Genomic DNA, 25,156 nt, shown 5'->3' on the forward strand with positions numbered 1-25,156 from the left:
ATGCAACAATTAAAAAAGGAAAGATTAAAATTAATTTCCTCAGAAAATGATATAAGTATTTCAAGATATCAAAATTAGATCTAAAACATTCATGTAATTTTTAAATAAATCCATTATAACCAGTTAGAATATTTCAAATAAATTTATTTCTAAAATATAATTCTCTCTCTTTTTTTTTTTTTTTTTTTTTTTGCCAGTCCTGGGCTTGAGCTCAGGGCCTGAGCACTGTCCTTGGACTTTCTCAAGGCTAGAGCTCTACCACTTGAGCCTCAACACCACTTCCGGCTTTTTTTCTATGTATGTGGTACCGAGGAATCGAACCCGTGTCTTCATGCATGCTAGGCAAACACTTTAACCACTAGGCCAAACTCCCGGTCCCTGTAATTCTCTTTTTAATAAATAATGTGTGTGTTTATATACCTCCAAATGGTTACAACTTGTAAAAATGACTAGATCTTCAATTATCAAAGGAAAGAAAATTTTGGAAAGTTTTTAAAGTAAAACAAACTATTAGTATTTTGATTTTGATGTATGTCAGTCTATGGTGCACCAACGAATATAAAAGCAATTTTCAACCCTTTTATTAATTACAATAAAAAATATTTTAAAAAAGCAATTTTCAGTAATGAAAATATTTTCTGTCAACTTTGCAAATGATATATGATTCTTAAAGATTAAATCTAAATAATGTTGTCCGGAAACAGGATTTTGAGCCCCACCACCCATCTTGCCTTAGGTAGATCTTTTTGGCAAAAAAATTATAAATAAAATAATAGCAATAATAAAAGCCAGCACTTATCAAGTTCTCATTATATATGCTTGGCTATCATAGGGATAAATTTCAGTTGATCCACAGTTGTTTTTAAAATCTTGAGTTGATACTGTTCACATCAACTTTTTTTGTGTGTGTATGTGTGATTCATGGGGCTTGAACTCTGGCCTGGCACTGTCACTGAGCTCTTCAGCTCAAGGCTACTGCACTACCCTGGAACCAAGCCCACTTCCTGTTTTCTAGAGTTTAATTGGAGATTAAAAGTCTCAGGTCTTTTTGTGCTGGCTTTCAACCTTGATCCTCAGATCTCAGCCTCCTGAGTAGCTAGGATTACAGGTGTGAGCCACTGTGGCCAGCTTATATCAACATTTTTTAACATGGGTTGAGGAGTAGAGGGCAGGAGATGCTAAAGCTAGTAGTTCAGTTTGATCACTCATACTCTTCATATGTACTACCATGACTCTCAGCTGTATTTGTTGCATTCTGAGAAGACTTTAACAAAACAATTTAATCTTTTAGTATATATTTTTCAATTATATCTTAACCATAGTACCCCAAAGACCCAGGTTTGATTCTTCAGTACCATATACATAGAAAAAAGCCAGAAATGGTGCTGTGGCCCAAGTGGTAAAACTCTAGCCTTGAGAAAGCCCAAGGACAGTGCCCAGGCCCTGAGAGGCCCAGGACTGGCAAGAAAAAAAAAAAAAGCATGTGTGTACAATAGACATATGTAATACCAAGCATGATTTCTGTGCACTCTAATATAATTTTTTTCTTACAGAAAGACCATAAAAGTTACCAATAGTTTATAAATATAATGAAATGTATTTATCTATTTGTTAAAATGTCATTACAAGTCAATTGATTCTTCTTGTCTTCCCATTAAAATAAATCATTTTAAATTAGATTAAGCTTATTAGAGAGGCTTGATGGAAGAGTCTGTAGGGTAAAGATTGTTATTACAGGGAAAATGCCTAGAAAGTGATGTGAATTACAGAAACTTTGTGTGTTCCTGTATGTATAAGTAATTTGTCAGTCAGTGAATAGTAAGTAGTACTATTGTTTAAACAGGCCTGTGGAGGTGAGTGAGGTTTCTACTCAGTGTGACCAGTTTTTACTAATATAACAAAGCAACAGATAATGTAGCTGTAGGAGGATTTCCTAAACTAGCCGATAGTTAGAGATGTACTAAGAAGGCTTTTAAACTGGATAATTTTTAGAAATTGCATTATACTCTTTGCTTTTCATTCAGCCTGGAGACATGCTGTAAACATGACTGATATTGCTGATAAACATAATCTAAATTTATGTGTTAAACTGCTTTATTTTTACCTAGTTTTATGTATTTACATATGTTAAAACCTATCTTAATAGGTTAAGGAAATGGAAGGAATTCTCAAGAGAAGATATCCCAACTCTTTACCTACTTTAATTCTGGCTGCATCAGCAGCTGGTGACATAGTAGACAAAAACACAGTAGAATTTATGGAAAATAGGGTAAAAAAGCTGGAGGCTGAACTGGAAGGTAAAGATGAAGAAGCAAAGAGAAGCCTTCGTACCATGGAGCAACAGTTTCAGAAAATGAAGGTATGGGCCAGCTGGCCATGGAGGTGGACCCTGAAGATAGGGCTTCCAAGAGCTAATTTTAGCAAAGCTCTAAATCTTTACCACTAGTAAGAATATTACAAAAGAAACTTAGACCATCCGATTTTTTTGTCTTTTCAGCACCTTCTTTTTATTTGGGCAATAATAAGCTATTACAAAATGATCTTTGCATTGCCCTTCTCAATATTAAAATTAGTGAAAATGAAGTCAAGGAAGAGTAAAACAAATCTGATACATATGTTATATAAATGAAATTATTTACCATGTTTTAAAATATTTTCCCTAAATTTACTTAGACACCAACGAAAAATTGAAGCAGAATAACACATTTTGGGTGGTGAGATAATCTAGGGATGCAGGACATCTAGGGGAGCATCATTTCTTACAAAGTTCTCTCTCTGTGTTTAGTTTGACTTTGTTTTTGAGAGCTGGGTAAGGAACCAAGGTCTTGTACCTGCAAGGCAAGCACTCTACCACCAAGCCATTTTATAGCCCAGCTTTATGCCCACACCTCTTTGTTGATGCCCCTTGAATAATTATTTATCTTTCTTTGGATAGATAGAATGACATTTATTTATATATTGTAGCTGGACTTTAGTCCTACAGCCACAGAGATTTGTGTGTTGTGTTCCTTTCCCCAGATGGACATTTTTCTGATCCTCAGATTTCAGTCCAAATACTCCTTCTCCAGAGAAAACTTCTGTGGGTCTGCTAGTTGGAGGCACTCTTAGCCCCAAGCACCTTTCTTTCATACATTCATAGTTTCAACCATTTGGTTAGATTGTGAGTGATCTCTTTTGCCTGTATATTGTGGACTGCTGGTGGCTCCTAGAACTGTTCTACTCTTTCTAACCATTACATCCTACCCTCAGTAAGGTTCTTATAGCCCAGTACTCTTTAATACATATTGTTATTAATCCCTAAATTAGAAGATATTGGTAGGATTGAATGTCTTTAAAGGTCATAGTAATATACCTGGACTATAGCAAACATATAGTTAAGTAAATATATATTATTGCTAATATTTTACTGACCAAAATGGGGCTCTCAGACACAAACTAAAACTTCCTACCCTAATTTTATACATCTAAATTTGCCTATCCTAACATTTCCCTTTTTGTACTTCCCCACTTCATCCTATTCCTGCCTCTGCTCCCTACTTGTCATTTTCTTCATTCATTTACAAGTCTGAATATACATTTAACATTCACTTGTATTCAAGTATCATCTTCCAGTTTCTAAAGCATAATTGCATCTACTTAGTGCCAGATTTACTTTTATCTCTCAAAACTATACTTGAATGTGCTATATTTGTGCAGTCTGTCACCTTCCTGGCTCCTCTAGATAGGCACCGTCTCCTCTCTGGAACATTTTTCCAAAGTTATTACTAGCAGTATAATGGAACATTTTAGCTCTTACTTGGTTACTGTCCTCACCAGGAATTGAACTATTTGAAAAAGTACTTAATGTCATAAAGCACTTAATGTCATTTACCTGTGGAACTAAACCCAAAGACTATCATGAAGTTGTAGCTCAATATTCAAAGAATAGATGAGAAAACACTATAATACTCAGTCCATAGAGTAAACAGTTTATTCTAAGCATTTCATATATTTAGTATCTTAAAGGTTCATAGCAATTCCAACCTGTCATGTGCCTTTTAACATTTGTAAGTTGATGCTTTGGGGTTTAAAATATGCTATTCCTTCAAACACTTCAGTATTTTATCTACAAGTTGCTCTATATGTTTATCTTCAAAGTATGTGTTTTGCATATTGTATTGAGAAGGGTGCAGAATAAGTGGATAGTAACATGTTAATTTAAATTAATCAATTTTAACCAAGCAGACCTTAACTTTATTTATTTTTTGATACTCCTGGTGCCCAAACTCTGGGTCTGGGGGCTGTCCCTGAGCAAAGCTCAAGGCAAGTGCTTAACCACTTGAGCCACAGTACCACTTCCAGCTTTTTTTTTTTAAGATTTTATTATCACTGATTTCTGTACATCATATTTCAAATATCAAGTTTAACCAAGAAATGTTCAAGAATGGGATATCTATATGTAATCGCTAGCACATAAATTTAAGAACAAAATTAAAATTAAGCTGTTTGTATCCATAGATACATAAGAATTTATGTAACATAACATTATGTCTATAGAGTATATCTCCCATCATAGATTTTTATGTCTGTGTAGTTATATTTATATCTCTAAGATCATGACAATAACCTTGACTACCCAAATACTGAATCATCACTCTTGTATTGTTTGAATCTAATATCCACATGTCAAGGATACCATGGGCCTTTTGCTCCTTTGGTCTTGACTTATCTCGTTCAACATGATTTGCTCTAGTTTCATCCACTTCCCAATGAATGCCATTGTTTTATCTTCTTGGGCGGCTCTATAGAATTCCATTGTATATATGTATCACATTTTTGGTATCCATTCACCTGTAGTGAGGCATCTGGATGTTTCCATCTCTTGGCTGTTGTGAATAGTGCAGTGATGAACATGGTTGCACTAGTGTCCTTATCAGATACTGGATTATGATGCTCAGGGTAGGTGCCCAGGAATGATATGGCTGGTTGTAGGGAAGGTCTATTTTTAGATTTTTTTTTTTTGCCAGTCCTGGGCTTGAGCTCAGGGCCTGAGCACTGTCCTTGGACTTTCTCAAGGCTAGAGCTCTACCACTTGAGCCTCAGCACCACTTCCGGCTTTTTTTCTATGTATGTGGTACCGAGGAATCGAGCCTGGGTCTTCATGCATGCTAGGCAAGCACTTTAACCACTAGGCCAAACTCCCAGCCCCTATTTTTAGATTTTTGAGGAACCTCCAAACTGCTTTCCACAGTGGTTGTACTAGTTTATGTTCCTACCAGCAGTGCAGTAGGGTTGCTCTTTATCCACATCCCCACCAGCATTTGTCATTGTCTGAGTTCACAATATTGGCCATTCTGATTGTGGTAAGGTGGTATCTTAGAGTTGTTTTTATTTGCATTTTCTTTATGACCACTTTCTCATGTGCTTCTTTGCCATTTTAACCCCTTCTTTTGCTAGGTCTCTCTTTAGTTCCCCTGACCATTTAACAATTGGTTTGTTGGGTTTTGGGGAAATTAGTTTCTTGAGTTCTCTGTAGATATTGGATATTAAGCATTTATCTGATGTATTATTGGTAAATATCTTTTCCCAGTTGGTTGTCTGTCTATTTTAGTAGCTATGCTTTTATCTGTGCACAAACTTTATTTTTAGCTAGTCCATTTGTGTAGTCTCTTTCCAATCTCTTGTGACCCCAGGACCCTGTTCAAGAAGTATTTGCCTGTGCGTATGAGTTCTAGTGTCTCTCCTACTTTATCTTGTAGCAGTTTGATGGTTTTGGGTCAGATATTGAAGTCTTTGATTCATTTGATTCATTTAATGTTCATGCATGGTGTTAGGATGAGATCAATTTTTAATTTTCTGCATGTGGCTGCCTGGTTTTCCCATCACCATTAATTGAAGAGGCTGTGTTTATTCCAGTGTACATCTCTATCTCCTTTGTCAAATATAAGCTGACTTTAGGTATGTGGCTTTATTTCTGGATTGTCTGTTCCATTGATCTTCAGATCTCTTTTTGTCCCAATACCATACTGTTTTTGTTATTATGGCTCTATCGTAGAATTTGAAGTCTGGTATTGTGATACCCCCTGTATTGCTCTTTTTGCCTAGAATTGCTTTTGCTATTATAAGTTTCACTTCCAGTTTTTTTGAGTAATTTATTGGAGTTAAGAGTCTCACAAAGTTTTCTGCCTGGGGTGGCCTCAAACCATGATCCTCAGATCCATCGGAGTAGCTAGTATTATAGGCATTAGCCACCAGCATCTGGCTTCTTTTATTTGTAAAGCTACACAAAGTTTGGGTTATATAAGCATATATGGGTCAAGTGTTAGAGCAAGTTTAAAGTCCTGATTTCAAAGTCTTTTCTCATTAAAAAAGGAAAAGAGAGACATTTAGTGGTATGCCCTTTTTCAGAGGAGGGCTTAACTTTATTATAAGATGTACCTATAACTATAAAAGTAAGCACATTGTGTGGTATGGTAGTGGCTAAAAATGAATTAACTGAAATATAATAGACTATGGGAGCTCCAATTATGTAATGCTTTAGAAAGTCTAAGTCAAAGCTCAACCAGGAAATGGGAACTTGTAGTGGAAGAGGAGGACAAGAATGGAGGTGGGGGGCGGGAGAAAGAATGCAGACAACGATTCATTACGTACACTACAGAATTGAGAAAAATAAGCATTGGTTGAAGGGGAATGAAGATGCTGAAGAGATAACACAGATGAATGTGAGTCATATACATGAATTGCTGTAAGTGGCAAAAAAATTTACAGTTGAGAGGAGTGGATGAGAATGTTGAAAGGTATGCAGCATTGATCAAGACACTGTATTCATAAGTTGCAACTCCTTTGTAAAATTACTTAAAGATAATAAAAATGTTCTCCCCCCAAAGGGGGAAAAAAAAAACCTTGGAGATATCTGGAAATATAGTGAATGTCTAAAGAAGGTATAGTTAGGACTCAGCAGAACTCAGAGCTTCAGTCACTAATGAACCATGAAGTATTAAATGGATATTGAACATGAATATGAAACATGAAAGATTACATGGTTATTATATGAATGTTATGTGGATTCTTTCTCTAGATCCAGTATGAAAAAAGACTAGAGGAGCAAGAGCAGCTACTTGCCAACAAATTGAAGGAAGAACCCCAGAAACATCATGACACCAGAATTAAGACACTAGAGACAGAGCTCAAGGACATTAAGGAAGCTCATCTGACTACTGTGAAAAACCTTGAAACTGAAATAGATGTTCTTAAACATAGGAATGCCAAATTAAAATACAATCAAAATGACAGAGATGATAAAGATCTCCAGTCTATAGAATTGCAGGTAGAACAGGCTTATGCTAAAGCAAAACTGGTAAGACTCAATGAAGAACTGGCTTCAAAGGGAAGGGAAATACAAGAGCTTTCAAGAACTGTGGAAAGGCTTCAAAAGGAAAGGAGAATGATGCTGTCTAGTCAGAACTCTAAGGGAAAAGAGGAATTATCTTTAAGGGTGAAGAAAGACTCTTTGCCCCCAAATAGAGAACCCTTGAGTGGCAAGCTTTACCAGCCACATATTTTTACTGATTCTCATATTTCAGAAGTTTTGCAGGAAAACTGTAGATTGAAAAATGAGCTACAGGGATTAATTATGGAGAGAAATAAGCTGAAGATGGAATCTGAAGCAACAGTGAGCCAGTTTGAAAAGTCTATGAAAAGGTAAATTGATAAATTATTTCACAAATATGGATCTGAAAGATTTGTTGAAAGTTCTAATACCAAAGTGGTTGCTCATGGTTCATGCCTATATTCCTAAGTACTCAGGAGAATCATATCTGAGAATCTGTGTGAAGCCACAGCAGGAAAGTCTATTAAACTCTTGTCTCCAAACACCTAAAAGCCTGAAATGGAGGTGTAGCTCAACTATTATAGCACTTGCCTGGAACAAAAAAGCTCAAGGACAATATCTAGAACCTGAGTTCAAGCCACAGAAGCAGCACGGAGGCTCCCTCTTTCTCTCTCTCTCTCTCTCTCTCTCTCTCTCTCTCTCTCTCTCTCTCTCTCTCTCTCTCTCTCTCTCTCTCTCTCTCCCTCCCTCTCTGTCTCTCTGTCTCTCTGTCTCTCTCTCTCTCCCTCCCTCCCTCCCTCCCTCCCTCTTTCTATCCCTGTCCCCCAAAACACAACATTATTATTTCTAGATGATATAATCCCTATCCAAATTCTTTTCTAGATTTTAAAGTATATTATTTTGCTGAGCATAGATCTATTGATTCCAAGTTGTCTTCTGGCAGAGGCCTTGATTTTGTTTTTGATTCCTGTCAAAAATCAGTTATCAAAACTAGTTGAGACCTGGAAGCTGTGTTTTGTGGTATGTCTGTAATCCTAGCTACTTGGGAGGCAGAGATAGGATATTTAATTGAATCTTAATCTTTAATCTTCACATTTTTTTGCACCAGTCCCAGGGCTTGAACTCAGGGCCTGAACACTGTCCTTGGACTTTCTCAATGCTAGAGCTCTTACCACTTGACCCGCAACACCACTTCTAGCTTTTCTATGTGTGTGGTACTGAGGAATTGAACCTAGGTGTTTGTGCATGCTAGGCAAGCACTCTACCACTAGGCCAAACTCCCAGCCCTAATCTTCAATTTTTTAACCCATAAACAATTGTCCCTGTTAGTTCTCCATTCCTGTCTGTAGCTATTTTAAATCTAGTGGCCAGGACATGTTTGCATCCTTTGTTCCATGCATCCTTTATGGTGTATAGGGTGCTTCCTCATAAATTTTCCTTACTTTTCTTTCTTCTTTATTACAGTAAACCAAAGCAACAAACCTAGTTTATTGTAATTTTAACATCTTTTACCTCCTCTGTCATTATGCTTCAGAAATGCTTTAAATATTCCAGTCACTGTGCCCTCTAGGACTCTGAGCTTTTTTGAATATCAAGACCAAATTTCACTACCTCCCATCTCTATTCCTATCACCACTGTAGTCCTCCTCTCCATGTGTAACTTACCCTGTTTCTTTATGCCTTTTGCATATTTGTGTTTCAAGATAAGCTTTAAATATACCTCTCTATTTGTACCCTACATGCTTTTGAAGCCTGATATATTTTTCCATCTCTTTGTAATGAAAGATCCAGACAAATTCTAGATTTATGGCTTCATGTGAAAAGAAATATACTTCTTTCACAAAATATTTTTTATATATATTATTTATTGTAATTAATACAAAGGTTACATTATAGTCACCAGATAGAAAGTGTATTACTTCACAAATATTGATACCCTTTCTCATGTCTTAGTCCCCATTTCCCTCCCTCTACCCCTGCCCCTCATTTTGTTTTCCCCCCTTCCCTATCCTATTTCAAATAACCAAATAAGCATATATACAATATATCAGATAACAAAGTAAAATACTGTAACAATATAAGATAACCAAGGAACAGCAAAAGAGATGAGAGATAACGTAGTACATTAAGGACAACAATCACTCATTATATGACTTTTGTTTCTATATCCTGAAGGTCCTTTCATTTACTGTCATACTATATGGCCTTATGTATCTAGGTTTTGTTCTATTATAAACCTCTGCTAGGAGAACCTAAGTTTTCTACTGATTATGACAGATGAGGGAAACCATTGAGCCTATGTTCCTTTGAGTCTGGCTTGCTTCACTTAAATATTTTTTTCTAAATCTTTACATTTCCTTACAAATGGGGCGATGTCGTTCTTTCTGACAGCAGCATAGAATTCCATTGTGTATAAATACCACATCTTGTTGATCCACTCATCAACTGAGGGGCATCTAGGTTGATTCCAAATCTTTGCTATGGTAAATAGTGCTACAATGAACATCATTGTGCTAGTGGCTTTAGTATGTCCTTATTTCTGTATGATTGGGTAAATGCCAAGTAGTGGAATTGCTGGGTCATAGGGGAACTCTATGTTTAGTCTTTTGAGGAACTGCCATACTGCTTTCCATAGTGGTTGAACGAGTTTGCAGTCCCACCAACAGTGTAGTAGTGATCCCTCCTGGCCACATCCCATCCAGCATCAGTTGTTATTAGATTTCTTGATCCTGGCCATTCTACCTGGAGTGAGGTGGAATCTCAGAGTTGTTTTGATTTGCATTTCTTGTATGGCCAGAGATGTCGAACATTTCTTCATGTGTCTATAGGCCATTTTTGTTTCTTCTTCAGAGAAGACTCTCTTTAAGTCTTTGGCCCATCTTTTAATGGGATGGTTGTTCCTTTGGAAGTTAGTTTTGGAGTGATTCAATTTTTTGAGCTGTTGATATATTTTAGATATGAGGCCTTTGTTGTATGGTTAGTGGATCTTCTCCCACTCTGTAGGCTTTCTAGTTTGCTAGCTGTTTCTTTTGCCATACAGAAGCTCTGCCGTTTAATGCAGTCCCACTTATCCAGACTTTCTCCGATTTGCACAAAACATTTCTTAAACCTTTCCAAGAAATTATTTTTTCCCACTTGCAACTCCCACATAATTTATGTGTCAGGAATGCATTAAGTATGCAGAGCCTTATATCTCCTTGAAAACAAAGATATGCTTGTTTTGTGTCCCCACAGCAAGCTAGTATGTAACAGAAAGAATATGGAAAGGTACCTAATGTGTTCCTATTGCTTGATTGGTAGGTGAGTCATGTCAGTGATTGAGTTGTCATGCAGTCCTACTCTAAACCTGTTTTTTTTTTGTTTTTGTTTTTCTTTTTTTTTAGAGAATACTTTTTAGTTTCTGTAATCAAACCCACATAGATAAGACCTTATATATTTAATACAGTGTGTTTACCCCTGTACAAATGAAAAAAAAGTTTAACGTTTTCTAAACCTGTTTTTTTTTCTTTTGTTTTGTTTTTTGTTTTAGTCCTGAAAAGAGTAGTAGTGGAACATTTAGGAAAAATTACCTTCTTTCTCAGAAATAATTTAAAATTCTTTTTTTTCTAGTAAATTTACCTTTAAATTTTTCTAGTATTTTTCAATCTGTTTCTCATTTCTTATCCGGAGAAGTAAACTACTACTTTTCCTGGTTCTTAGAACCATACTGGTTCCATGTAGAGATAACTGAATAACCACTCCATAGGGTTTCTTTAACTGCCTTTCTCACACTTACAATTTCAGGTAATGAAATGCAGTTTTTCCTTGTGTCCTGAGAATTTCACTTTAATATCACAGGCATATAACTAACCCTGGAGCCATATGCATGAATTAAAATTACTGAATGTTGCCTAAATACAAAGCATTAAAGATTCTCAAGGGGTTGGTTGTGTTTATCTAAAACAGAATCTGAACAAGAAATCTTGAGTATATCTTAAAAGATAGAGCATAAATCCCTCCCCTTCACATTCAAGTAGATACTTTGGAAACTTAGATTTCTTCAGAGAATATGTAAAGTCTGACCTAGATTTTAAAACCTGGATCTGTAATCACTGATAATGAAGTCTGGAGCCAGGAGTTTGGCCTAATGGTAGAGTGCTTGCCTAGCATGCTTGAATACCTGGGTTCAATTCCTTGGCACCACATACATAGATAAAAGCCGGAAGTAGTGGAGCTCTAGCCTTGAGAAAATCTAAGGACAGTGCTCAGGCCCTAAATGCAAGCACAGGACTGGGGAAAAAAATAATAATAAAATATAAAGTCTGGAGCCATAATTACTGATCTTATGCTTTAAATAACTTTTCATAAACTTAAATTTGCCCCTTATACATTCTATTAAATAGTGAGCTCATGGAGTGATTATTAGAACCCATAAGTAGTTATGTACACAGCACTTAACAACATTAACTACCCCAATAGTTGCTGTCTCTCCCTTTACTGTTTCCAGACTTCCTACACTAATTTTTGTGCTAACTTAATTAGAGGTTGAAGGGCAGGCACTTTTATATGATTTTTTTCTCGCTCGCTCTCTAGGATCAAGGAAGACACTGCAGGACATATTGCATCCCTCAAAACATGTCATCAGAAGGAAATAGAGAAGCTTCTTTGCCAAAATGCAATAGAAAATTCCTCTTCTAAAGTTGCCGAACTGAATCGTAAAATAGCAACTCAAGAAGTAGGTGACAGTTCTCCCTTTGGTCTTAGATTTAAATATATTTTTTTCTTACAGTTAACATATTCAATTTGAGCCAGGCAAGGTAGCTCATGCCTAGCTACTCAGGAGGCTGAGATCTGAGGATCGCAGTTCAAAGCCAGCCCTGGGCACTCAAGTCCTTGAGACTGTGATCTTAAATTAACTACCTGGAAAATTGGAAGTGGCACTGTGGCTCAAGTCGTAGGGTGGTAGCCTTGAGCTGAATAGCTCAGGGACAATGCCCAGGCCCAGAGTTCAAGTTCTATGACTGACCAAAAAAAAAACTTTTTTGGAACAATTTTAATTTCAAATTGAAATTCGATGATAGAAATGAAATATTACTAGTTTGATTCTCTTTTTAATAGAAGACATAATTGGCATGCATTTAACTCTTCTACTTCAAAATTATACCATAAAAATAAATGTTTTTACAGTTTTGTCCCTGCATTTTCAAATTTTCCTGTAAAGAGTTTCTTACAGAAGGTTGAAGTATGTCCACCATGATTAGGAACTTAGGATTAGAATGTTGAACTACCCCTCTGAAGTTCCACCTGGAAACAGTTATCTGTAAACATTCCTTCTATGCATTATCTTTTCCTTCATTGAAGAGATGGTTGAGAACTAGAAACCATCAGGTACTCGTGATAATGAACAGAAAGGACTTTTCTTCTGAGAGCTATGATGACACTCCTAAGCATTTCCTTAATTAAAATATCTTCCAAGTTATAGTCAACATATTAAGAATACCTTTCAGTATCTGCTGTGTGGACCTCTTCTGTGATAGTAGCAGATAGAAAACAGCGTTAAAATAGAACTTTTATCTTAAATTTACAAATGATGTTTCAAAAAGAAAAGGAAAATGTGGCAGATTACAGCTGGTGAAGTAGAAGAATATTCATGTTCATTTTTAAAAGTATTTCTATAAGCTTTAAATTTTAAAAAAATCACCATAAGGGGACAAGTTTCAAAAAAGTTTCCTCATTTCATTACCTTTTCTCCCATCTATAATTGTTTCATACTTTCTGAATTGAAACAAATCCTTGTATGGAGAATTGGTGATAAAGAATTTTTTACATGTTTTTGTAGGTTATAGATAGAGACAGACAGACAGACAGATATTTTTAAGTTCTGGGGATTGAACTCAACCCCTTGCACTTGCTAGGAAGTCGTCTACCACTTGAACCACCTTAGTTCTTAGTGGAAATGTCAGTTCATGTATTTCAGTTTTTTCTGAAAGTATAAAATTGACATTTATATCACAGATATAAGGCTTATCTTATAGTTGATAGCTCTTTTATAAAGCCCACCATCTTTCTTAGTGTTGGCTATATAGAGAGAAATGATATATAGATAGATAATGACCATATATGCAATATTGTCCACTTTATTTGGTATATTTTAAGATTTTTTTCTTCACAGAGTATCACCACATAGCCCAAATTGGTCTTGAACTCAGAGTTTTCCCTGTCAGCCTTTAAATGTTGGGGTTACAAGTGTGTGCCACCTTGCTGGGCTAACATTTTTTTTAAAGATTTTATCTAGTTTAAAGAATGATGAATTGGCATTCGATATTGTTTACTTCGTTTTAGAGATCTTTACTAATCCCATACTTCTCTATTTACTAGGTACTCATAAAACATTTCCAAAGTCAAGTTAATGAGCTTCAGAATAAACAAGAGTCTCTTGCTGTTTCTCAAGTTCGAGAAGAAATCTTACAAAATGAGGTAAGAAGTAATCAAAATATTGGGCTAGTATTTTTTCAGCATTTCACTCACATTCATATTTTTGTACAAATTTAACTTAAATATACACCTTTACAGAACCTAATATTTTTCAAATACTAAGAATAGATATTCACACATCTTTACTGTTTTCTCCACATGTAAAACATGTATTGCCTTTTAGTGTCTATTTTTTCTGTTGACTTTTTTGTTTTATTGGTGCATTATTAATTGTAGTTAGTAAGGATTTTCATAATTACCTCTTAGTTATTGTTGAGGTTGGACAGAGATAGATTTTTACTAAAGAAGATCGACTAATCAACTAATTCTGAGTTAGGTATTATCAGTGAGAAAACCCATGTTTCATTTCAACCTTCATGAGGTCTTATGAAAAGATTACTAAGCAGAGATCAATGTCATACACATGTGGAACAGAGGTGACCTTACCACAAAGGAGTAGCCTAGAACTTGCAAAGTTGGTAGTATTGGAAGAAATGTGGGTTATAAGTTGTAAGAGAAGAGAATGTGTCTCTTAGTCCTGAAAAAGAGGTGTTTCTTAAGTGACTGTGTCCCACCTGGTATGAAGTATTGAAAATTATAATTATTGGAACAGTCTTGGAGGGCAGCCATGCAGATGATTTTGAGATACTGTTTCACACACATGTTGCAATTTAAGTCTGCAATGATATCTGAGTGCCCCTAAAACAGAATGCATAATGGTGTCCAGATGTGAGTTACAGTCTTCCCCAGCTTCTGTCTATTAGTACTTTAGGAAAAGTAAAGAATTTATTTGCATTGCTTTCAAGGTAGAAGTGTTAGAAAAAAATTGGAAATGCTAATTTAGTGGAGTATAAACTGTAACTGGAGGAACATAGAATCCAGGGTCTATGGCAAGTAAATAACACAACCTCTAAGGAATAAAAATTAGAATCTGATGCCCATATGGGTATCTACTAGGACAGTATTTTTCTCTATCATTCTTCTCTCAAAGATAAAGTATGAGCGATGTCTTTTCATAAATTAACCTAGTCTTATTAAACTTGGCTTTGTTGTTTACATCACTTAGAGACGAAAACAGTGAATGAGTAGGCTCTGTTTAATTTAAAGTGTGTTTTTCTGGAACTTTATTAGAGACACTCAGAATCAGCCTTTAAAAGCTTCTGTAAGGGGGGGAGAGGACATGCACTGTGGCTTATATCAGTAATCCAAGGTGCAGAAAAAAAAATAGCCCAGAAAAAATTGCAAAGCCCTATCTAAAAATAAAGCAAAATATCTGGGGATCTGACTCAAGTGGCAAAGCACTGAAGCCCTAAGTTCAAACTCTAGTACTACCAAAGCAATGCTACCACAAAAATAAAATAGTCAAATCATGGATTTCCTACCCAATTTTGCCTACATTACCAGTAGATTTTGGCATAGGTTACCTTAGCCTATGCCAAATTTGTTTCCTCATTGCTAGCATTTACACATGTAAATATGTACACCCTCTTCTGTGGGATCTGGCTATAGTGCTTTTTATAAATCTTGGCATGAACTAGACGAGAACAGATTTTGGGAAAAGAGTTTTAAACCAAAGGCCAAGAGATCCCAGAAATCTTTGAGAACCTCAGTTAGTTGAGGAAGAATTTGTAGTAGGTACAGATTTTGATCTTTAGTTTAACTTGTTTGTATTATTAAAGGCATCCTTAAGACTCACCTTGACACTAATGGGTCTATGAGCTGTGAAAGCACAAACCTTTAAAAGTATATCCATGACTTCAAACCAGTAAGTCTTTTGTAGTTTAACCATGGATATTAAGCTTCCTTAGAAAGCTGAAAAAGTTACAGTTTTCATCAAGATCCAAAGTTTTCTCTAACAATAGGGAAGCAAAGAATTGTTGCTAAACAGGCAGTGAGAACACTGTAAAATAAGTAAATAAATATATTATTTCTAGTCTTCCACAGAATGTGGAGCACCTTCAGTCACAGACATTCTAATTTGTGATATTGGGTAGGTCCTAATGTAAGGGATCCTTTAATAAGACATAGGTAAGACTTGGTCCTTTGAGAACTAGTATAGTCAGACAAGGACTAATGTCTACTACACTTACTATCTGACCCAAGCCAGTATTTTCCCTTCCTAGCTTTTAGAGACCAGAGTTTTCTTGCCACAGAGCTAAGCTCTCAGATCAGAGGATAAAAGGAAAACCATACACATATGCTTTTTCTTTGGGGCTGTCCAGTGTGTAACATTAATCTAAACTGTGAACTTGTCAGTCTTTGAGTCTGGCTTGTCTAATGCCTTGTTAGACCTGTGTCCTGTGTTCATCACTAAGATTCTCCTTGGCACAAATGACAAAAATTATAAAGGACCACAGTGACTGTGGTCAATTACTGTCAAATCTCAAACCTACAAGAAAAAAACATCAAAAAAGTAATTGTGTATGAAAAGGACAGGACCAAAAAAATATGTTTTCCTTCTTATCTCAAGTCACTACAGGAGAAATAACTTGAGGAGAATTCTTATTTTTTATCAGCTTCTTCCAGCTTTCTGCAATCTTCAGAGAGAGTGAGTTTCCCAGAAATTCATGTCTGGGTCTCCAGAAACTGGAAAGGAAGAAAACTTTTTTTTTTCTCAGTTCTCATGAACTCTTCATTGGGACAGATTCCTATAACGAATGACAGACTAATAAGAAGAAAACAAGTTCAATACAATAATACAAGGTATTCTAAGGCAGTGGTTTACATAGTATCCTCAACCAAGAACAATAAATTTGTGGAGAAATGACAGAGCAGAATTAATGAATTTTAGTGTTCCAAAGTTTGGAAATTATGGAAGATAAGTATATAAGAGGAAACCAATGGAGTTACATTTGCTTTCACATACCTCCTATCTTTTCTGACCTGACAAAATTAAGGTCTCTCCAGTAAAAGATCATTTATATTCTGCCTTTAGACAAGAACGAGTAAATACAAAGTAGTTGTTAATTTGATACTTATTAATTGCCTTCAACTAAAATCTGTATCAGAAGCATATTTCAATAAAACAATTTTGAGAATCAGGCTCAGTGAGGAGTAGAAGAAATAGATCTCTGGAAATCTTTTTCATTTTAGAAAGTGTAAAACTTACAGACTGCACATTCTAATCTTTGAAGAAGGATGAATACCTCCTGTGCGACATGTACAGTGCACCAGGAAATAAGAATAGACACGTGAAGAAATACTCAACATCTCTGGCCATAAAAGAAATGCAAATCAAAACAACTCTGAAATTCTACCTCACTCCAGTGAGAATGACCATGCAATAGCAACAGATGCTGGTGGGGATGTGGACAGAAGGGATCATTATTGCACTGTTGGTGGGACTGCAAGCTTGTTCAGCCACTCTACAAAGCAGTTTGGCAGTTTCTCCAAAGACTAAACATATAACTCCCCTGTGACCCAGCAGGGCATTTACCCAAATGTCCAAAAACAAGGACATGTTAAAGCTACTAGCACAACCATGTTCGTGGCAATGTTATTTACCATAGCTAAGATATGGAATCAACCCAGATGCCCCACCTCCACCCCTCATCTTGTTTTCTTCCTCCCTTCCCTATGCAACATGAGATAACCAAGTGAAATATTGTAACAATATGAGATAACCAAGGAACAGCAAAAGAGATGAGGGATAACATAGTACATTAAGGACAACAATCACTCATTATACGGCTTTTGTTTCTATGTCCTGAAGGTCCTTTCATTTAGCATCATACTATATAGCCTTATGTACAGAGGTTTTGTTCTATTGTAAATCTCTGCTAGGAGAGCCCAAGGTTCCTACTGATTGTGACAGATGAGGGAAACCATTGAGCCTATGTTCCTTTGAGTCTGCCTTACTTAATATTTTTTCTAAGTCTTTCCATTTCCTTACAAATGGGGTGATGTCATTCTTTCTGAAAGCAGCATAGAATTCCATTGTGTATAAATACCACATCTTGTTGATCCACTCATCAACTGAGGGGCATCTAGGTTGGTTCCATATCTTTGCTATGGTAAATAGTGCTACAGTGAACATCGTTATGCTAGTGGGTTTAGTATGTCCTTGTTTCTGGATGATTGGGTAAATGCCAAGTAGTGGAATTGCTGGGTCACAGGGGAGCTCTATGTTTAGTCTTTTGAGGAACTGCTATACTCCTTTCCATAGTGTAGTAGTGATCCCTCCTGGCCGCATCCCCTCCAGCATCTGTTATTTTTAGATTTCTTGATCATCTGGCCCAACACTTTCTAACTAAATGAGATAATTTATAATATATTTTAATTGTAAAAAAAAAAAAAAGAAAAACTTGTATTTTGCATGGATGCAAAATAGAGCAAGAGCTCTAGCTTGAAGCACAGTTAGGCTCTGAGACAGCACTCAGGCCCTGAGTTCAAGCCCCATCGCTGACCAAAAAAGCAACAACAACAACAAAAAGAAAAACCAGCTTGGTCATAAAACAAGTCTGAGTGAATATAAGCACATTGAAGTAAACCCTTGTATACTGTAAGACCACAGTGGAATAAATTCATAGTTTAACAGCCAAAGAAACCACAGAAAAACTCTTTAACAAATGGAGTTAGGGAAACTAGGTGTCTGTATGCAGAACACTAAAGTTGGATGTCTGTATTCACCTTTGCTAATACCAATACATCATAAATAAAGACTTCAATTTAAGTAAGACCTGAAATCTTGAACCTACTACAGGAAAGAATAGAATAAACATTAGAATTTATTGGCATAGGCAAGAGTAGTTATCCAGAGACTTGGCAAATAGTGAAGGAAATTAACAAATGAGATTGCATCAAGCTAAGATAAATTTTCTCATTTACTATCTTTTCATGTTAACAATAAGCAAAATCTGATTCCTGGTGGAATTTCAGTTCATAATTATACAATGTAAAGAAAGCACAATTACTTGATTCACTAAGCATATTTTACTCCTGAGAATTATTAAAAATTAAGTGTTCATTGTGTGCTGTGGTATGAAAGTGGAAGTCATATACTAGATTAACCTTCCTGAAGACAGGTACTGCCTTCCTTTCACCTCTGCATCCCTAGCTCGTAAGATAGCGGCCAATACAAAGCCCTGTACTGCATCACCTTTCCTTTACACATAACTTTGCTGTCACATAAGTTGGTTAGAATTGCTCAATGGTAGGGTTACAGAAGAATTACAATGAATTGATAAAAGAAAAAGTAACATTCATTGAACTCCATGTATTAGACTGTAGTAGATGCTTTAAGGGTATTTTCTAATACTAAATTATCAAGGATTTTGGCCAAGCTGAGTGCACCAAAGAAAGTGCCCTTCTTTATTTTGAGCCCCATAATCAGATTGCTATTTGTGGGAGTGAGAAGGTGATGGATAGATCTGGAACCCCTCAGAATATCAATGAGATCAGCTAGGTCACTTCAGAGCTAGAATGAGCCTTTACTCCCTGGATATAGAAATTGGAGCCTTTAATTGATAGAAGAATCCAAGCTGTGGTTATCTGGAGAAGTTTTATATATATGTTCTTGATTTTCCATATGTACCTATTGAAAAAGATTTTCTTCACTGAGACCATATAATTTTTCTACACATACTTCAATTTTAGGTTACAAAACTCTTAGAAGAATTGAGAGAAGCCAAAGAAAACCATACACCAGAGATGAAACATTTTATGGGATTAGAAAAAAAGATTACACACATGGAAATAAGACACAAGCAAAGAGAACAGGAACTTCAGCAGGTAAAGTAGAAAGTTTCCCATTTTTAAGTGCCATCTGTTTGTATGGATGTATTTCCCATCATTGATAGGTACTTAAAAAGACAAAGTCAACACCCAACAAAATAAGCACCAGGATATGGGTAATTCCAAGAGGGAGTGGAGCCAAAGAAAGAGGGGTAGACAGTAGAGTCAATAATTCATTATACATACCACAAAATTTAAAGGGAAGGAATGGTTCAAAGGAAGGTAAGAATGTTGAAAGAGGTGACATTCATTCATTGTATTCATAAACTACTTTATTAAATGGTACCTCTTTTTACAACTACTTAATTATATGTTTAAAACTGTTTAAAATTGTTCCATTTTACTTAGAAACAATGTTCGTTATTAGTTAATTTCAACAAATTAAGCAGTTGGTTAAAAGATTATCATTAAAATGCTCTACACCTAGCACTACATTTCCTACATTTAGTTACAGATAAGTTAATAGCAATTTAAGAAGCAAATGTAAGAAATGATATATTTTTAGGTACTTGCCTTCACGCTGATATTCAGCTTTGCTTCTTAGGTTCCTTTAACAAAAATATCTTGTATCATGGAAAAACCCTGAAAAAAAATTTTATCACAATTTGGGAGACCACAAGTCCAAAATTAAGGTCTGGTCAATTTGATTTCTGGTTAGGGCTGTTTTCCTGTCTTGCAAGTGGCATTCTTGTGTTCTCAAATGGTCAAAAGGCAAAGGAACTCACTAATACCTTTCTAATGAAACTACTTTAATCAGATTGAAGCCGCATCCTTAGGACCTTAACATTTTTCTTTCCTCTAATTATAGCCCTATCAACAAGTAGGGTTTCAACATAAGAATTTGAGCAGAATGTAGGCATTCAGACCATTATAAAGTGAATATATGTACCCTTATAAAACAGAAAACATACAACAGAGTTTTCTGGTCAACATAAGAACCCAGGGAAACTCCCAAGTGTTGTTCCCTACTCAGCATTTGTCCCATCTTAGCTCTGAGACGGTTAAATGTTTTTCACTTTCACTATGAATTGTAATATGAAATTTTGTATTTGCAGATAATTCAGCAAACACACCAAGTAGTAGAAAATGAGCAAAACAAAGAAATTGAAAAATGGAAAAGACTTGCACAATTAAAGAATCATGAACTAGACAAATTCCGAACAGAATTAGACTCAATATTAGATGTTCTTCGGGAGCTACACCGCCAGGGTGTGATGGTACCAGTTACTATTGCAGACAAAGTGAATGTGCCAGAATTTTACTAGAAACTTGGATTTTCTGTCACCTCATCGAAAGGCCTGAAGATGGATGAAATTATACACCTTTTGAAAAATAAGTGTTGCCAGGAGTAAACAGTAGCAAAGCAGTATTTCAAAATCAATTAAACAAGGAAGAATAAAACTATCATGATGTACACTGAAAATAGAGGCATATTTTAAATGGCTTATGATAGGATCAATAATGCTAGGTATTTATAACCAGTAAGATTGATTGCAGAGTGTTTCACTTTCAAATAGATTGGAAAGAAAGTTGCATATTCTCATCCAGATTAAAACTGAGGAAATGTGATTATTCTTTATGACAGAAACATCTCATTTTTCTGTTAGGAAAAAGTACAGGAATGTAAACCCAGTAGTATAGACAATCTTGTCAGCTGTCAGCTGAGGTATGGAGCTTCCTGTCTAAATCCAGATAAGAATTGTTACTTCTGTACTGAAATATAGTAAATTCTCCTGTGTTTCCCATTTTTATTTACAAGTGGTTCTCTTTCATGTACGTCATGGAAGGTGGGAAAAATACATTTCATGCGGCGCCCGGCACCCCTGACCAGCAGGGAAGAACGGACACCACCCGAGGATCCTTCTCGTATCACGCTTTATTGAAGAGCAACTTGATTGAAGGGAGAGCTGAAGCAGAGGGGCCCGGGGCAGGGAAATGCAGCTGCTTATATACAATCAAGGAACACGGGGCTTTTGCCATTGGCTGCTCTGTTGCCAGGGCCATTTTAAAACTCGGGATTGGTCAGGCCTCTGACGTCATACGCGCAGACTCAGTGGAACGAGCAAAGGCTCCGCACTCACATACCAAATAAGGAGAACTAAGAAGTTGTTTACAAGGAGCGAGGCAGGGAACAGGCGCCATCTTGTAATGGCGGCCGCTCTGGCTCCCCACATCTCCCCCTTTTTGTTTTAACGCAGCAGGCCAACATACCTGTTGTGAAGAGAGTAGAGGTGCTGTCCTCCAAAGTAAAACTTGAGGTCCTACTCTAGAGGAGTGACCCAGGCGATCAACTCTGGATCCCTCCCCTTCAGGTCCTCTTTTCCCTTTGTGGAGATGGGCTAGGGGCGCAGACCCATATGCTGACGCACATGCTCTCCCTGACTTGTTAGGGTCAGGAGTGGTACTTTGTCCATCATTTCACAACTCTTGGCTGCCTATACTCCTATTCCTCGTGCAATAGACTAAGGTCTCGAGGGTGCAAAGGCAGTACAGGGCAGTTTTAGTTGGCCTTTAAAGCTGCAAGCCAAATTTTGGGGGAGTGTCCCTGCTCCAAGGCAGTGAGTGCATGAACAAGCATTGCTCTCTCCCTCTTATTGCGAGACCTCATTCGGCAGAGCAACCAAAGGCTAAAGACACAAAACCCAAAACAGACTGCAACAAACATTCACAGGAACTGGAACAAATGTAGGCAACGGCTCCAGCATTGACTCAATTTACACTCTATGGCAGAACAATTTAAAATACTATCATTACTTGAAGCTTTAAAGAGTAAAAACATAAACAGGAAGGTCCGCCTCTGGAACAAGTGCAGAAAACCCCACAACCCTTCCCTTGCCAGAACTATACATTAATCAGAGCGACCCAATTTTTGAGAAACCAGCCTAACACAGAAGGACAGATTTTTTGACAGGGTAAGGCATAGGGAACCTTGCAGTCCTAGGGAAGTTGCAAGGAAGAATTGGTGGCACAAAGGGGAAAACGGAAGAAGCATTAGTCACAGGCATTGGTAATGGAAAGGTCTTCATCACTGCCCACATCATCTTTTCCTTGTTGCTTTTTCCCTTCTGTCTCTTCATCCAAAGTCGTGGCAGCAGAAGAATTATTAACAGGGTTATTCCCAGGATTTTGTTTCGCATCATCCTCTTTAGGCATTTGATTTTCCTCTAATATCCTTACGAGGCGCTGCGGCACCCAATGGGGGGATTCCTGTCCCTGTGGAAAAACACAAACAGCTCCCCTGGATCTCTGAATTACAGGATCCGGTCCATACCATTTATTATCGATAACATTTTTCCACATTACTTTTTGTGTGGGTGGTATTGCCATTTTGCCAGCATGCCGATCAGCAGCTGATTGTCCATTGTCATCCACTGTTACATAATTTAAGGTAAACAGTGCAATGGCCAGCCTTTCTCTGGGGGAGGCATCTCGGCCTATTCCCTCCTTTTGTTTAAATAAAAGTTGTTTAAGTGTTCTATTGGCGCGTTCCACAATTCCCTGACCCTGGGGATTGTAAGGGAGGCCAGTAGAATGAACTACCTGCATTTGAGTGCAAAAGGAGCGAAATCCGGCAGAGGCATAAGCAGGGCCATTATCTGTTTTCAATTTTAATGGTTTTCCCCATGCTGCCCAGGCTTCCAAGCAATGAACTTTAACATGGGACACCCTTTCCCCTGTAAGGGCCGTGGCATGCATTATGCCAGAGAAAGTATCCACAGAAACATGAACATATTTTGTTCGGCCAAACTCAGGCACATGGGTAACATCCATTTGCCATAAGGCATTAGAGCAAAGGCCTCTAGGATTAACTCCAATTATGAAAGAGGGGTGATATACTACACAGGATTGACAAGCTTTAACAATTTCTCTAGCCTGTTGGCGTGAAATGGAAAACTTATAACGAAGGGTTTTTGCAGAAACATGATAAAGTTGATGAAAATCTCGTGCTAATTGAACAGAATTATGGGAAAGGCCCACCAGGGCTCTGGCAGTCAAATCCACTAAGGCATTGGCCTCTGACATGGGACCAGGCAAGCCAGTATGTGCCCGAATATGACCAATGAAAAAAGGATTTTTCCTTTGTAAAATTAAACTCTGAAGTTGGGATAATATATTTGAAACTGTACTGCTACCTTTTATGGAGGCAGCGACTTCCAGGGATGCCACTGCATTAACTACATATTGTGAATCAGAATATAGGTTAAAAGGCTCAGGAAATTTCCCGAAGAATTCTAAAACTGTTAGACATTCAACTACTTGTGGAGTTTCTGGTCGAAAATTTAAAGTTACTGGCTCTTTTCCTTGAACTACATAGGCACCTCGGCCTGTTTTTGACCCATCTGTAAATATAATTAGGGCATTACTCAGAGGCAGTTTTTCCGTAACTTTGGGGAAATACACCCAATCTTCACGCACAAAATTCAGCAGTGGATGTTTGGGATAATGATTGTCAACTATATTTGGAAAGGAGCACACCAAAACTGCCCACCAGTCAACAGAGGCAGCCAATATTTGTACTTGTTGCCGGGTATAAGGAATAATTAATTTGTCAGGAAATTTTGCAAAGTGAGTCAAACACGCCTTGCAACCTGTAAGAGCTAACAAAGCAACTAATTCTGGAAAATACTGAATAGTTTTTAAGCCATAAGAATTTCCATGCAACCATAACAATGGGCCTTCTTGCCATAATACTCCTGCAGGATAATTCTTTGTTTTAAATATACACAGTAAGATTGGCGCTGATGGATTTACACGCAAAAGTTGTGCATTTTCTATGGCCTGTTCAAGACGCTGAATGGAACTCTTAGCCTGAACAGTCAATTTTCTAGGTGAGGTAACATCCGGGTCTCCCTCCAATAAGGAAAAGAGGGGCAACAATTCAGAGCGAGGGACATTAAGAAAATTTCAGACCCAATTTACATCCCCCATTAATTTTTGAAAATCATGAAGGGTATGCAAATGATTTGTTTTCAAGACGACCTTTTGGGGTGTCACAGCTATGGGAGAAATTATGGAACCTAAAAACTGAACCTTTTCTGAAAATTGCACCTTTTCTGGTGCCAAGTTTAAGCCTGCCTTTGCAAGGAGTTTAGATAATTTACTAAATACTTGAAAAAGGATATTCTGCTCAGGGGCAGCTATTAGAATATCATCCATATAGTGAAGAATTCTAACAATGGGAAATTGCTGTCTCACAGGGGAAAGAACTGTGTCAACATATAGTTGGCATATTGTAGGGCTATTAGCCATTCCTTGTGGAAGAACCCTCCACTGAAATCGCGCATCAGGTTGTTCATGATTAACAGAAGGCAGGGTAAAAGCAAAACGTTCTCTATCCCTGGGATGCAAAGGAATAGAAAAGAAACAGTCCTTAATATCAATAGATATAATGGGCCACTTTTGGGGCAAAGCAGAAAGCAGTGGGAGGCCGCGTTGGACTGACCCTAATATTTGCATTTGAGCATTAATGGCTCTGAGATCATGTAATAATCTCCACTTGCCTGAGGCCTTTTTAATAACAAATATAGGGGTATTCCATGGAGAAACAGAAGGTTCCACATGTCCCAACCTTAGTTGTTCCTGTACCAATTGAGTTATAGCCTCCAGTTTTTCTTGGGACAGGGGCCACTGAGGCACCCACACCGCTTTATTTGTTAACCA

At 37.0% G+C, this 25,156-nt stretch overlaps 1 protein-coding gene across 1 annotated transcript in view; it reads left to right on the forward strand.

The window, feature by feature from the left end:
- The window catches only part of Cep162 (centrosomal protein 162), a 97,414-nt gene extending 76,496 nt beyond the window's left edge, over window positions 1-20,918 (forward strand). The window contains exons 22-27 of the mRNA XM_090338485.1: window positions 2,147-2,359; window positions 7,058-7,680; window positions 11,882-12,023; window positions 13,667-13,765; window positions 19,358-19,492; window positions 20,551-20,918. Of these exons, the coding sequence (XP_090194611.1) occupies window positions 2,147-2,359; window positions 7,058-7,680; window positions 11,882-12,023; window positions 13,667-13,765; window positions 19,358-19,492; window positions 20,551-20,760 (1,422 nt within the window). The 3' untranslated portion in view covers window positions 20,761-20,918. The remainder of the gene's footprint in view (window positions 1-2,146; window positions 2,360-7,057; window positions 7,681-11,881; window positions 12,024-13,666; window positions 13,766-19,357; window positions 19,493-20,550) is intronic.
- Window positions 20,919-25,156: the final 4,238 nt, after the last annotated feature.

This window comes from Megascapheus bottae, chromosome 8 (genome assembly GCF_031878675.1).
Source record: "Megascapheus bottae isolate mThoBot1 chromosome 8, mThoBot2.hap1, whole genome shotgun sequence".
Taxonomy (NCBI): domain Eukaryota; kingdom Metazoa; phylum Chordata; class Mammalia; order Rodentia; family Geomyidae; genus Megascapheus; species Megascapheus bottae.